The sequence below is a fragment of the Marmota marmota genome, unplaced genomic scaffold, assembly GCF_001458135.2.
Source record: "Marmota marmota marmota unplaced genomic scaffold, marMar, whole genome shotgun sequence".
In the NCBI taxonomy this organism is placed as follows: Eukaryota; Metazoa; Chordata; class Mammalia; order Rodentia; family Sciuridae; genus Marmota; species Marmota marmota.
The window spans coordinates 27,020,152-27,035,464 of NW_026000005.1; the positions used below are offsets into that span (position 1 = coordinate 27,020,152).

A 15,313-nucleotide genomic window follows, 5' to 3' on the forward strand; every position below is an offset into this window, starting at 1 on the left:
GTCACGAGAACGCCGAGCACTGTAACCCATTAAGAGTGCTCACGGTGTAGAACACATACGGTAACCGCGGCCCAGCCAGCACCCGTCCGGTGCCCAGGACACCAAGCACGCATCCGGTGACCCACACGCGTGACGCTCACGCGCGCTATGATCCTGGCTTCCTCAAAAAAGGCGGAGGCGGACTGCTTTGGCCAAGTGGTCCAAGACGACACTCTCTGGGCTGGACTCTTTCTGCCTGAGCGTCTGATCCGAACGTCGTGCGGGCGGGGAGGAGGGGGCGGAGTCGGCCCCCAGGAAAGATTGCGGATTGGTGGGGAGGAGGAACGGGGGGCGGAGCCTTGGGGGGAAGGGAGACGCCGCATCTACCGTGTAAGCATCTTCGCTTCCTGCCGCAACAGCCGGCGACTGGAGTACCCCTTCGCTGCGCTCCGGGGCGGGCTCCCTGCACCTGAGCGGGGTGAAGCTGGGGTTGGGGTGGAGGGAGGCCGGCGGGGCCGGGGCGGGAGGCCCAGATAAAGGAGAGGCCTGGGGTGTGGCCAGCTGGAGCTGATAGTGGGAAGAAGGCCGGCTTGGGTGCTGTGCGGGCCAGAGCGGTGAGGGAAATCTGAGGTGAGGGCGAGAGATGGGGCTCCTTCGCTGGGCTGCGGCCGGGCAAGGAAAGGCCAAGAACCTGTCCCAAGCATTAGCTGGTCTTCCTAATTCCAGGCTGCCCTTTGTCTGGCGAGTGGGACGGGAGTCGCGTAGGGCACTTCTTGAAGAGGGTTCCTTGAAACATTTGAAGTTCCCTTGCACCTCTTTTAACTCTCATGCCGGAACTTATTTAGGAGGAGGAATGCCCACTCCTCTTCCCTTTGAGTGGACGAGCTCTGGTCCATGTGTCAGAGGTACATCATTAGGCTGGAAAAGAAAGTTCATAAGCTACAGAACTGGTAACAACCTTGGGCTTTCAAATATGCGTATATCTCCTTGAAAGCTTGTTTCTGCCATTAAAGGCGATTTTATTTCAACTCAAAGTGTTTTGGGGAGACTTGGTTTCCAAATTAGTACTTCCCTTTCTTAAAGAATGTTCTCAACAAAAGGATGAGAATGAAGTGGGTGGATACTTTTAGGAATATGGGGTCTTCTGCCTAGTTTCGAGTTTGTTGTTATTAAGACATTCAAGAAATATGAAAAATGCTAGAATTCTGTATCAAGCAGAATTGGTTATTTCCGTGTATCTGATGTGTATAATACGTTAAATTATTAAGATGTTAATTCCGTGCATTCATTTAGTAAAAATTAGTACAATGACAATACATATAGTATTTTGGCATATTTGCAGTATTTTATTTCGGATTTATTTGAATCTCGTTTTCTGCCTCTCCAAAAGTCCTACTCTGTCATTATTCTTACAAAAAATATTCTTAGTTTCTTTTTCTTGAGTTTGGGCAGGTTGACTCCTCTGAGAGGCAAGACTAATTTCCTGGGAACTGCCTCTTTCTTTCTGGCAAGAGTAATATGGATCAGTTTTGGTATTCCTTTAGTATTTTTGTTGGCAAAAATTGAACAACAACAACAACAACAACAAAACTCTTCGTTGGTGGAAGCCAACACTACTAGTATTAAACTGTCCTGCATTATTGGATAAAATTTGAGTATTTTTTAAAAAAAAACTACTTAGAGATGACTAGGCTGATACTTGGATATTCTAACTAAATTTTTGATATTGGCTGATAGAGCAACTTATTTCCTACGTTTAATACCCCATAGCCTACTGATTAGCTTTACTAACAAGGTAATATGCATATACTACACTAACCTTGAAATGGAAAGAGGTGGAGTGCTGGTGATACATCAGAGGTCTTTGAGTAAGTAGATAAATACTTCTAATTACCTGTCAGGAAGGAGTACTAGTTTTTATAATAAGCAGTTATTGAGTTGTCAAAAAATTAGAGTTGTAATGTAGTTTTTTCACGATCCCAATATCATGTAATTATTATTGATAACTCCATGTGATTGTATTTATGTTGTAGAGACAATACTTGCTCTATGTTAATATTGTAATTTTTTATCTTCATATCTCCAAAACCTAATAAAAGTTTCATGTTTAGTTGATCTTTAGAAGTAATTCAAGGTAATTCTAAGGCTCTTTATGCAGGTTTTTAACTCTGCTTCTGATATTACTTTTGTGAAAGTAGAATATAGGTTGTTTTCTGAGGCCTGAGGTTGCTATTGTCATCATGTCCTTCATCTCTAGTACTCTTTTAAAAAATACAGAACAAAAATTTGAGTTTGTACTTAATCAGTCACCATCTTATTTTCTAAGTCTTGAAGCTGGAATATGGAGTGTCATGATACTTTGGAAGGATTATTAACTACTTTCCCCAATAGAAGATGATATTAAAGACTTTTCCCTTTTTCCTTCCTCCTCCTCTTCTTTCACTTTTCCCCCTTACTCTTTTTCTTTTCCTCCCTGCCCCAGCTTCTAATAAACATTTATTGCCAAAATTCTGTTTAAGTTAGTGGTTTCATTTGTGCTTTAATTAAAAGTCAATTAAATTATTAATAAAGCAAAGTCTTGAGTAGCTAGAAAATAGCTTATAGGCTAGACTTGGAGGTCTGTGAAAAGCTACAAAAATAATTTCAATCTAAAGAATTTTGTGGTGAGATTAGATACAGGTTCCCAAACTATCTTTGTGACCTCCCCCCCGAGGAAAGTTATTTTAGGTTCAGAGTACCTTGGTTGCCTTGAAGATAAAAATGTAATGAGGACTGCTTTATGTACCTTCCAGGATTGTAAAAATAAAATGAGATGGTGCATATGATTTCAGAGAAGCAAAGCATTTACAAGAGTGTAATGTCCTCTTTTTAAAAGTGTAAATTATATTAGAAACTAAAGCATTTTAATGACTAACTAGAGGTATGCATGGTTCTTCTGGTTGAAATATAACTCCGAATAGCAAAATATAAATTGGTGCTTTTTTGGTAAACTCTGATGTGGTTAGATTTATTGCTTTGGCTGAATTATGATTTTTGGTAATTTAGGGGAAAAAGCCCTTTAGGAAGATCTTTATCTTAATATTTATATAGAGTTAAATTAGTATTTACTAATATTAATATTAATATATTTATCTTAATATTTATATAGGGTTAAAGGGGAAAATAGCAAGTTCATGTTCCTGGAAGAAAACATGATGGAGCATAGCTTGTTGATTTGAATAGTTGTCAATATTCAAATAAGGTGTAACTTGAGCTAATTGTTGAGTTTATATAGAAATGTCATTAAAGGATGACTATTTTATTTCCTTTCTTTAGGTAGATAATTTTTTGTTATACTTTTAGAGGGAAAAGCTGAAATAAGTAAGATGGAGGAATTTATATGTTGGCATAAAACCAGTTTCCCTGTATAACTTTAAAAAACTATTAAATACCTTTTTTTTCCCAAAATTTTTACAGATATGAAAATATTTTTCTTCTTTGCCTGCTCACATTTATGCCTTACCTGCAAATTTTTTAATTTAAAAATTTTAAAATGATTTTAATAGTAATGTTTGAAATTAGGTTGACCGACAGTTTTAGGTGTTGAGATTTGATTTAGATAGCAGTGTTTTTAAACCTTCACTTGAGTATGCTAAACTAAATTCACTGACTCTTTGGTTTTCATAGGTAAAAACTCTCACAGAATAGGATCTTCCAGATATATGCATATTGTTTGAAATTAACTTTTGGCTTCTGAAACAGTAGCATTTTTTTTTTCTTTTGCAGACTCATGAAATGGCCACAGATGATAAGACTTCCCCAACACTGGACTCTGCTAATGATTTGCCTCGACCTCCTACCAGTCCTTCTCATCTTACACACTTTAAACCTTTGACTCCTGACCAGGATGAACCTTCTTTTAAATCAGCATATAGTTCCTTTGTAAATCTTTTTCGATTTAACAAAGGTAAGACTTACTCTTAAGCATCAGAAAACTTACAGTTTTGATTCTTTATAGTTCCCTTATTCAACTTTCATGTTCTATCTTTGTGAGAAAGTGAAATATTAACAAGGTGCTTTATTCATATATCACCAGATTTTTCTGCTTAAGAAGAAAAAGCTAGATTTCTTTTTTTTTTTGGGTACTGTTGAACCCAGGGGTGCTTAACCACTGAACACATCCCCAGCCCTTTTTTATATTTTATTTAAAGACAGGGCAAGAGCTTGTCTTGCTGAGTTGCTTACAGTGTCACTAATTTCCTGAGGCTGGCTTTGAACTTGTGATCTTCCTGTGTCAGCCTCCTGAGCTGCTGGGATCAAAAATGTGTGCCATTGAGCCCAGCCTAGGTAGAATTATTTCTTTAAATATTGTTTTTAGCTGTAGGTGGATACAACACCTTTATTTTGTTTAACTTGTTTTTATGTGGTGCTGAGGATCGAACCCAGTGCCTCACACGTGCGAGGCAAACACTTTATCACTGAGCCACAACCCCAGCCCCTCAGTAGAAATTTTAATAGTTCTAATTAAGTTTATTAATGGTTAGGTTTAAAGTACTGTAAAAACTTATTACATTTTTAAGATGATACTTTTTAAAAAATAAGCTTTAATTTTTAAAAAAGTTTTATTAGATTTATAGAAAAATTGGAAAGATAATGCAGAGCATTTATGTTTACCCCTACATTCAGTTTCTGCTCTTATTAACATCTTAGGTTAGTATTACTGAACTAATGTAAAGATTTTACAATTTTCACTAACTACTGTATGTATTTTATTCAGAGTTTTTAAATTTTTACATAATGTCCTTTATAAGATTCCATCTAAGATATTATATTATGTAGACTCTTTATAAGATAATACTCTATTTATTTAGTAAACGTTTTTTGAGCAGCTACTATATTGGGTGCTGTTTCAATAGTACAAGGAATCTCTTCCATAAACACAGCAAAAATTTTGGGCCTTTGTGTAAAAAGCTTGCATTCTGTTTCCTCAAATTTCAAATGAAAAGTAAAACAGAAAATCACGTATACCAAGGGTGTGATTATTGGCTTATAATTTTGCTCTAGTCTTTGGATTTCTTTCTTTTAAAAAAATCCAAAAGCCTAATTTTAAATTATGCATGTAATACATACATACATATATATAAGTATATATATATGTGTGTGTGTGTGTGTGTGTGTGTGTGTGTGTGTGTATATATATATATAACTAACTATATATTTGTCTGGAAAATTTCATGTTTTCTCTTTGCTGAATTCTTGTGTCTCAATTTTTCAAATAATGTCAACCTTTCTTTTGCTCTACAGAGAGAGGAGAAGGAAGCCAAGGAGAGCACCCTTCTCCCAGTGGAAGTTGGTCCAGCCCTCAGCTCCCTTCAAGGACACAATCAGTGAGGTCACCTGTTCCTTATAAAAAACAGCTTAATGAGGAACTTCATCGACGCTCTTCAGTGTTAGGTAAAACAGTGTTCTTATTTCATTCTTCTAAGATTTTTCCACGGTCATTGTGTTTCCCAAGTTATTTATTGACTTAACTTTCTTGTTGTTTGGAATAGTCAGGTACTCTCCAGAATAAATAAAACTATTACTTAGTTAGTGAAAGAATTTGTTGATATCTGAATAAAAGCTCTTAAACATGTCATTAAACTTTGATTTAGGCAAACAACAGACCTCTTGGCTGCTTTTTGATTAATTACTTGCTTGAGTTTCAGCAGAGAACAATTTGCAGCATCCCCAGGAGAACACAGGTTAGTTTCAGTCTTGTGAATGAATTCTGCGTCTGTATTTGGGTGCTAGTGAAATGTGATGTGCATGCCTCTGGCTGCAGAATTCTTCAACTCCATTGCTGGGCTGCCACTTGCTCTTGGCCTGTGTCCTTTGTGGGGTGCAAACTGTCAGTGTGGCTGTATAAGCTGAGCTCTTCTTGCCTGTTTATTCTCCATCCTGGTTTATTACACAGTCATCTCCTTCATTTTCATGCTCTTCTAATAAGTGCGTGCTAGGGATCAGTGAAGTGAAGAAACTAGAGAGAGTAAATATTTTATGCTTTATTTCTGTTAGCTTGCTAAACTCAGTAGAATGGTTTGCCCAACCATCTATCAAGGTGATAGAAGAAGGCAGTGGGAAGTGGTGTAATAGAGGCAAAGGGATACAGCGTTGAGAAATCAAGTGTCCCTGAATACCAGATCCTGTCGGCCCTGGCCAGTCTTCCCCATGAGAATGAAAAATAGGTGAAAGCAATGGTGTTTGGCAGAAGGATATTTTATTGCTAGTTGAGATTTGGTTTAGTGGAAGAGGCAAGAGAAATCAAGTCAGAAGAAGTACTGCTTGAAGAACTGGACCAGAGCTGGCTGTGTCATCTTTATAGGACTTCTAAGGCAGTGAGCTTTAACCCCTGGTTAAGAATTGGAAGGTGGGCAAAGGAAGAGAAAGAAAGGAGCTCTCCTTTTATTTTAAAACATCTCCACTTTAACCTTTAACCTCAATAAGTTCTCCTTAGCTCTTATACCTGGCCCATGGCCAACAGCCTGTTTTTGTTGAGGGAGCCCTTCTGACTAAATAATATTGAATGAAGACATTATTGTCTGAAAATTTTAGCTACCACCTTTTCTTTGTAGAATTATTGAGTCTTAGTTTTTCAAAATACCATGCTTTCCTTAGCTACAGAAAGAAGAAAAGGAGACCAAGGAGAGCAGCAGTCTCCATTTTAAGCATAGGATTTCCTCACTTGTTCAGTTGAGGAGTTGGAGTAGAAACTAATCTTTTAGTAGTGACAGACTGCCTAACTTTGCCTGTGGTGTTATGATACAATTGAATTTAAATATTTTTAGATGGAGCTTCTAATGTCTCATTTGTTGCAGTTTCTATATTAAAAAAATTTTTTTTAAATATCTTTATTTTAATTTAGTTTTTTTATGTGGTGCTAAAGATCGAACCCAGTGTCCCACATGTGCCAGGCAAGCGCTGTACCACTGGGCTACAACCCCAGCCCCTCTACCTTTTCTTATTGTCTTTATTCTTGGATTCTACCTTAGATGCATTTGAACTTCAAAAGCCTGGGACTGTTTGGCCAAATAAGTTCCTTTCTTCACTAAAGGACTGTAATTATTATTATTTTTTTTTTCAAGCAGCAAAGAGGTGTTTATTGCAAGCTAGCTCGGTCCTCCGCACGCACACACAGCAACTGGTGACGCTGAGAGGCCCCGAGCCCAGGGTTTGCAGCATTTTTATACATTTTTTGGAGAGGGCAGGGACTTCACATACATTATAGCATCCCTTAGCAAATCATCACACACCGCGGGAAAATCAAATAACAACTCTAAAACATGATTAGCATATTCACTGGCGGGGGGAACAAGTTAGGTAGGGGTGATTGGTCAGTACAAAAGGGGTATTCGTTTGAACTGATTGGTTTGAGCCAAGAGGGGTGTACGTGCTGAACTACATGGTTTCCCAACTTGTTATCAACCACCATAAACCACTGGGAGGGTCATCTGGCATCCCAGGTATTTCCCTGTCTCATGCTGATTGGTGGCTGCTAGGGGGCTGCTATGGATCCCCACCTAGCCTGACTGAGTCAGGGACACCTGGCGCAGCAGATCTCTCCTGTTATTTGTAGATAAACAACTTAGCAGGGTGGGAATGTGCTTAGGAGTGCTCTGTGGGTGTTTCCGAGGACTAAGGTCATGTCCCTTCCTTGGACAGGCTTTGTTCTGAGGTAGAGGTTGGTTTTTCATTCCCCCTAAAGGACTGTAATTATGTACTGGCTTTCTGACCTTAGGGAAGTAATTTAATTTTCTGGTATCTGTTTTATAAGAGAAGCAGCTAAGATTATTTGCCTAAGAGCAAAGAGCTAGACCAGATTTTCTCAGTGTCTGTTCATCTTAATTCAAGGGCACTAGTGCTCATTCGTGGTTCCAGGAAGAGCCTCACTCATCCTTTTCCAGTGGATGATGTTATTAATACTATCTTGTATTTCTAAGTAGCTAAATGCAAGGGGCTTCACAGTTTGTTATTGCCGGTATGCGGAGCATTGCCATTGTAATTCTCACAGCTTTGTCTCCTTTTTCAACTTATAATTCATGGATAGTTGCTTTATATTTTGAGACTCATGAATAATTTGGTCGTTCTAATACTTATATTTTAGTACCACCTCTGAGGTATTACTAATGCTAAAATTAAGATAAAAAGTTTTCAAAGTGTTTAAAAATAAGTACAGTTTAGATACAGTGATTATTTCGTTAAATTGTTTTAGGTAATTCTTTGTAAATTTGGATTTAGATATCAACCTCTCATTTCTTTGTAATCTTTTATTTCCCACCCAACTAAAACAAAGCACACCTAATATAAATCTGGCAAATAGTGAGTTTGAGGCAGATTTTCCATTTTATTTTATTTTATTTTTTAATTATTATTATTTTGTTGTTGTTGTTGTTGATGGACCTTTATTTTATTTATCTGTTTGTGGTGCTCAGAATCGAGCTCAGTGCCTCATGCATGCTAGGCAAGTGCTTTACCACTGAGCTACAACCCCAGCCCCAGATTTTCCATTTTATAGTAGTTCCCATTATCTGCAGGGATATACTCTAAACCTCCCTTCTTTTCTGTACCAGTAGAGGCTTGAAACCACAGATAGTACCAGACCCTATGTTTTTTATCCCCATATGTACACATCTGTGATAAAGTTTAACTTGTAAATTAGGCATAGAAAGAGAGTAACAAAAATAACTATGACAATAAATATATTAAAAATTATGTGATTGTTGTCTCTTTCTCTTGAAAGAATGAAGACAAATGTTAAAATTTTTAGACTGCAGTTGCCTTTGGTTACTTGAAACCTTGGAAAGTAACTGCAATCTGTTTAGGTTAGTGGGAGCTCCATGGGTTATTAGACTAGAGTGTTTAAGCTAATTGGATGTTCATCTTTTTTGTCAAATCACCTCCTATTCACCCTTAGATTTTGAAACAGCTGGAGTGTCTTAACTTTTTGTCACTATGACCAAAATATGATAGGAACAACTTTTAAGAAAAGTTTATTTTGGGTTCATGGTTTCAGAGGTTTCACTCCATAGTCAGCCAACTCCATTACACTGGGCCTGAGGCAAGGCACAATGTTAGAATAGAAGGAATGGTGAGGAAAGCTGCTCAGCTCTTGGCAGTTAGGAAGTAGAGAGAGTGAGTAGCCAGGAACAAAATATAAGTCCTAAGGATATACCCCTACTGGCCTACTTCTTCCAGTCATGCCCCAGCTGCCTATAATTACCACCCAGTAATCCAGTCAGATTATTAATCCATTAAATGGATTGATTCACTGATAAGATTATAGTGTCGATAGCCTAAACATTTCATCTCTGAATATTCGTGCATTAACTAATGTGAGTTTTTCAGGAACACCTCATATCAAAACCATAACACTGAGCCAGGAATAGAAACTGCAGTAGTTTTGGTCCACAAGAAAAGTACAGTTACCTACTGGTGGCACTTTTGGTGGGCATCTACCATTCTGGTTACAAAGCTAGAATCTGGGCTTGTTTTATTATAGATAGATTTGTGTTTAGTATTGCCATTTCAGTGAAACAGCTGGAGTGTCTTAACTTTTTGTCACTATGACCAAAATACCTGACAGGAACAACTTGTAAGAAAAGTTTATTTTGGGTTCATGGTTACAGAGGTGTCAGTCCATAGTCAGATAACTCATCTTTTTTGTCAGATCACCTCCTATTCACCCTTAGGTTTTGAAACAGCTGGAGTGTCTTAACTTTTTGTCACTATGACCAAAATACCTGACCCTTTCAGTTTGGAACTACAGCGTTGGGTTGGGTGCAATAGAGAAGGATAGGACTAGAGTTTTAGCAATTCTCTGGCAGTTATAATATGCTTGGACATTTGTCAGATTTTATCATGGTCAAATCTACCCTCCTGGATTTTTTGAATTCTATCAGAATCTTTTTTTAAAAAATATATTTATTTTTTAGTTGTAGCTGGACACAATACCTTTATTTTATTTATTTTTGTGTGGTGCTGAGGGTCAAACCCAGGGTCTCGCACATGCTCGCACATGCTCTACCGCTGAGCCACAACCCCAGCCCTTTATCAGAATCTTTAGGGGTGAATTATTTCTTTCTGATGATTAGCCCCAGAAGTGAACCATTTGATCCTATTGCTTACCTATATGACTATAGAGACTAAGCTAAACTAACCACATTTTTTTAACCTAAATTCTTAACTTTAATGTGGTTTATTTTATCAGTTTTTTTTTTTTTTTTTTTTGCTCCTTTTATGGCTAGTGTTTAACCCTCTGGAGTTGCTTTTTCTTCTGTTAAATGTCCAGCAGGTATTTATTATAGGTTGGGACCAAAGAGCAAAAGAAATCATTATTGAATTCTAACCATGTAGATGATGCTGCTGTTTTAGGCCTCCAAACCATCAGCTCAGATAGTTCTTGTCTTAGATAGCTCTTACTTGCTTGTGAAATAGTATTTTACATGGCAATAAGAAATACTTTCAACAGTCTGTTACCCTTATAAAGACCACCCTTAACTCTCAACCTATGTCACTGGTTGGGAGAATACAAGTAATAAAAGCACTTCACATCACATAGATGCAGTGTTTTATATAGACACAAGGAACCTTTAACAAGATTGCCTTTGTTCTTCTCTCTCTCTCTCTCTTTTTTTTAAATATGACTCAGATACAAGAAGGAAAGCAGAACCTACCTTTGGAGGTCATGATCCTCGTACAGCTGTTCAGCTTCGAAGCCTCAGCACAGTATTAAAACGTCTCAAAGAAATCATGGAGGGAAAAAGCCAGGTAATATTTAGATGCTTTGGAAGATTTCTTCTTACATACTTTTTGGGATCATACCATTCCCACTGAAAAATGACATAATATGATTTGAAAGAAAATGTATTTGTTAAGCTGGGTGTGGTGGTGCAGACCTGTAATACCAGAGGCTTGGGAGGCTGAGGCAGGAGAATCTTGAGTTCAAAGCCCGCCTCAGCAACTTAGTGAGACTCTGTCTCTAAATGAAATATAAGAAAGAGCTGGGGATGTGGTTCAGAGGTTGAGTGCCCCTGGGTTCAATCCCTGGTACCAAAAATAAAGAATAAAACGATAGTATATTTATTACTTATTTCAGTTGTGAAAACCACAATTTTTTTAACCTAAATTCTTAACTTTAATGTGGTTTATTGTATCAGTTTTTTTTTTTTTTTTTTCTCCTTTTAAGGCTAGTGTTTTTTAAATAATTCTGTTTTAGTTTCAGGCCAGGATCTGTAGATATACCCCTATGATTCTTTTTAAGAAGCTTTATTATTTGTGTGAATAAATAGGGTCAAGTTTCCTTTTATTTTCATGTCTATTTGGTTATAATGGACATGAGGATAGCACCATAGTTTTTGAAAGACCATCTGTCATTGATTGTGCTATAAATCTTATCACAAAAATCATGTACACATTAGTGTGTGCTAAGCTACTTTTTTCTGTTCCATATCTCCATTTTTTTTGTCCTTGCACCAGTACTATTTAAAATTATATAGCTTTTGAATAAGTCTTGATGGATGGTAATGTAAATCCTGTTTTATTCTTCAGGATTGTTCTTAGTCATTTTGGTCTTTTGCATTTCTTATGAATTTTAGAATTAACTTCTCATTTCTGTAAAAAAAAATCTTCAAGGATTTTATTTGCCATTACAATATAAAAATCAGTATTTTCAAGAAGTCTTCACACATTTTTATTGTTATAGGATAGTGATCTGAAGCAATACTGGATGCCAGATAGCCAATGTAAAGAGTGCTATGACTGTAGTGAAAAATTCACAACCTTTAGGCGCAGACACCATTGCCGACTATGTGGGCAGATTTTCTGCAGTCGTTGCTGTAATCAAGAAATCCCTGGAAAATTTATGGGCTATACAGGTAAATGCATTTTATTGACAGTATTACAATTTTTAAAGGTCATAAGTATAAAATAATTATAATACAGGACCAACAATAAGCCAATTTTTATTTTGGGCCTTGTGTGTAAGGCGTGGGGATGCAATAGTGAGGGCGACAGTGCTTCACAGTCAAGTGATAAAGTAGATGGAAAGTTAAAAAATAACTAGAATAAAAGACAGTGTATCATAGATACTAGCAGAAAGCTCTAGGGATGTTAAAAGTTATCAGACAAGATGGTTAGAGTAGATTTCTAATTTATATTATTATGAGAGTTCTTATTTTTAAAGTTTTTTCTTGACTTATATGACACTATGTTTTAGCAAATTGTATCTTACTCTTATTCTTCCATAAGGAACATAGTCAAATTTTAGCAATACTGAAAATTCAAGTTATTTGTTGAAACAGAAGAAAGCTGACAATGGTGTGTAGATTTACGCAGTGATTTGGAGTGGAAGGTGGACTGAAATTACTCAAGAAAATGCTCTTGACTTCTCTCGTTATTTTTGTTATTGTATAGATTTTCCTTTTGCTTTCATTCACTTGAAAAAAAAAAAAGAAACTAAAATTGCTACAGAGTTCATTATCTTTCATCCAGATTGACTAGAGCTTTTAAGAGATTTTCTTACCCCTAGTTTTCCCCTATCTTGAATTCATTTTTCATATTCAAGTCAGTATTTGTAGAATGCCAATTGATCATGTCAGATTATTTCCCTGCTTAGTACTCTTAGGATAAATACCTTTTCAGAGTTACCATTACCCTTAGGATAAAATCTGTCTCATACGGTTAGGATTGATTTCTTTCCTTTTTATTGAGGCACTTAACCACTGAGCTGGATCCCTGGTCTTTTTTAATTTTGAAAGAGGGACTTGCTGAATTGCTGAGGCTGGCCTTGAACTTGTGATCATCCTGCCTCAGCCTCCTGTGTCACTGGGATTTTAGGTGTGTGTTCCATGCCTGGCTGGCATTTTACTCTCTTAGGACTACCATAACAAAGTACAGGCTGAGTGGCTTAGAACAATAGAAATTTATTGTCTTACAGTTCTGGAGGCCAGAAGCACCATAATAGAGGTTAAGGAATCAATGTATGGATTTTACCAGTTGCTGAATATGTCTATATCAATTATATATTCTAGAGCTGATGAAATAACCACAGAATGGGCTTTGGGGACCCACTAAACTCACTGTCAGATGTACCTGAGCTAAAACTCCCATCAGTTGCCATGCCTCCCTAAGCCTCTGCTGTGACTGGTGAACAACAGTTATGTTTGAGTCCTTGGAATTAGTTTCAGTTTAGAGTTAGTGCTGGTAACCCCTGAAAAAGTTGACTGTTTCCTTGCTTTAATTGTATAGTCACAGTATTCAAAGGCCATAAATCCCTTTGGCCCCGATACCTGAGGATCCAGTTATCCCAATTGCATTTGGTTTTCCTGGTTCAGTGGTAGCAGTAATTTCTTATCTAAATAGAAAAGCAATAGCAGCCAGAGCTCTTCAGGGATTCTGAGTCTCCCCTCACAAATTTATGTTTCATGGTTGTGCTGAAAGGTATATCTTTCAGGGATAAGGGAGCAGGTCTTATATGGCAAATCCACTCTATTTTATGTGTGTGACCAAGTATGATTTATTATGGACAAATCATAGAAAAAGGTTACTAATATCCATAGATAAATTCCTTAAGTCATATGTAAAGAGAGACTATTATTAAAAGTTTACTTTAGTTTTCTGTCAAATCAAACACTACTATCACTTACAATTAGATTTTTTTATGCTTTCCAAGTGTTAGCACAATTAGCATTACTTTATAAATAATCAAATCATAACTAGGTCCCAGTGGTTGTGTCCACATCCAGATTATTCAGGTTATCAGGAAGAAAGTCTTTTATTTGCTTTAGCTTTTAGTTCCTGGTGATAGCTTCAAATACAACAGGTATGAGAAGCTTCTGCTTCCATAATTACGAGTGAGTATCTTGACCAAATAAACCCAGTAGCTGTTGAACAATGAATTGAGCTGTACTGAGTTCCTCTGCAGGTTTGGCTGTGTTAGCCAAACCAGTACACACCAATCCCTGTTTCATAATTGGCGTCAGGAAAAAAACCCCCAAAACCTGTTTTGGTTGATTGTAGAGGTACAAGGTCTAGGGTACTCCTCTGGTGATGTCTTTCTTGCTAGCAGAGCCCAAAGGTCATGCAGAGCATCACATAATAAGAGAGAGGGAGTGTGGTTATGTATGTGCAAAATTGACTCATTCATGTTTCCTAAGCTTATGTATTCCTTGCTCTGTAGTATATCAGGGAAGTTCAGGCATTTTATCTTCATTTTTAATATAAGCCACCTTTTAAAGATTCATATTTTAGCCAGTCAACTAAATAGACTTAAGAGCTTCTTTTAACTTCTCAAGCTGCAAGATTAAATCTGGAATCTCTACTTAGTGGACCCATATCAGTAAATTCAACTTGGCAAATTTTCTATCCACTCTTATTCTATACCCTCAATAGCCATCTCACACATTCCTTGGGTTTTTGTCTATATTAATTGGAAAAGTCATGTGGTTCTTCGGGTATACCGCATATATCCTCATTGGTCTTACTTTGTACCTTACCTTTAAGACCTGGCAGGACTTGACTATGGGATGGAGGTACTAGGAATAGATCTTGAGGGGAATTAGTGTCTTGCAAGGCACCTAACTCGAGGGAGGCATTACAAATTCCTGAAGCAAAGCAGAGTTAATTTCAGATGACTTGGAAAGGCTACTTCCGACAGGAGGTTCAGATTTGGGGGTTCAATATCCTTAGCTTCTTTTGGCTTTTCCCATATATCTTCATTCTAATTTTCAGGATCCCATTTCTTCCTAATCAGTGTCCTCACTTCATTAGCAGACATACTGCAAGATTGGTAATTTAAGTTATGTGGTTGGTATTTTTTTTTTTTTTAAACAACTGAAATTTGTTCTCCCATTTCTGCATTTCTGGGGGCCAAAAGCTTGGAGTCAAAGTGTTGGCAGTCTTGCTTCCTTCTGGAGGCTCCAAGGGAAAATTCATCCAGGCTTCTCTCCTATTTTCCGGTGGTTGCTGGCAGTTCTTCATGTTCTTTGGCTTGTGAACAGATCCATCACTCCTGTCTCTGTCTTTGTTGTTATGTGTATTAATTCAGCCACTTGTATTTTGAGAATTGGTTAGATATTCAGCAATCTTAGCACTGAGGCCATAGGAGATAAGGGATTCTTTCAGGGACGACAGAAACTTTTAATTAGTTCAGTTCTTGAACTGGGAATTTGAATCCTGAGGTTATTCTTTTATTTCTCTACTTTGTGTAGTGCAATTAGGAACAATAAGTTTATCTTAATATACTTATTAGTTTGACAAAAATGTTCAAAGATATTAAATACATAGTAACTCAAAATCTTTTTTTTTTTTTTTTTTTTAA

At 37.1% G+C, this 15,313-nt stretch overlaps 1 protein-coding gene across 13 annotated transcripts in view; it reads left to right on the forward strand.

The window, feature by feature from the left end:
- The first annotated feature begins 334 nt into the window (after positions 1-334).
- Positions 335-15,313, forward strand: part of Pikfyve (phosphoinositide kinase, FYVE-type zinc finger containing) — an 83,661-nt gene continuing 68,682 nt past the window's right edge. For 5 of the 13 annotated variants that reach the window (XM_048808420.1, XM_048808426.1, XM_048808425.1 and 2 more), the window contains exons 1-6: positions 470-609; positions 3,745-3,925; positions 5,263-5,412; positions 5,667-5,702; positions 10,646-10,764; positions 11,699-11,870. In XM_048808420.1, the coding sequence (XP_048664377.1) occupies positions 3,754-3,925; positions 5,263-5,412; positions 5,667-5,702; positions 10,646-10,764; positions 11,699-11,870 (649 nt within the window). In that variant the 5' untranslated portion in view covers positions 470-609; positions 3,745-3,753. The other 8 variants (XM_048808424.1, XM_048808427.1, XM_048808431.1 and 5 more) reach the window with 6 other exon arrangements.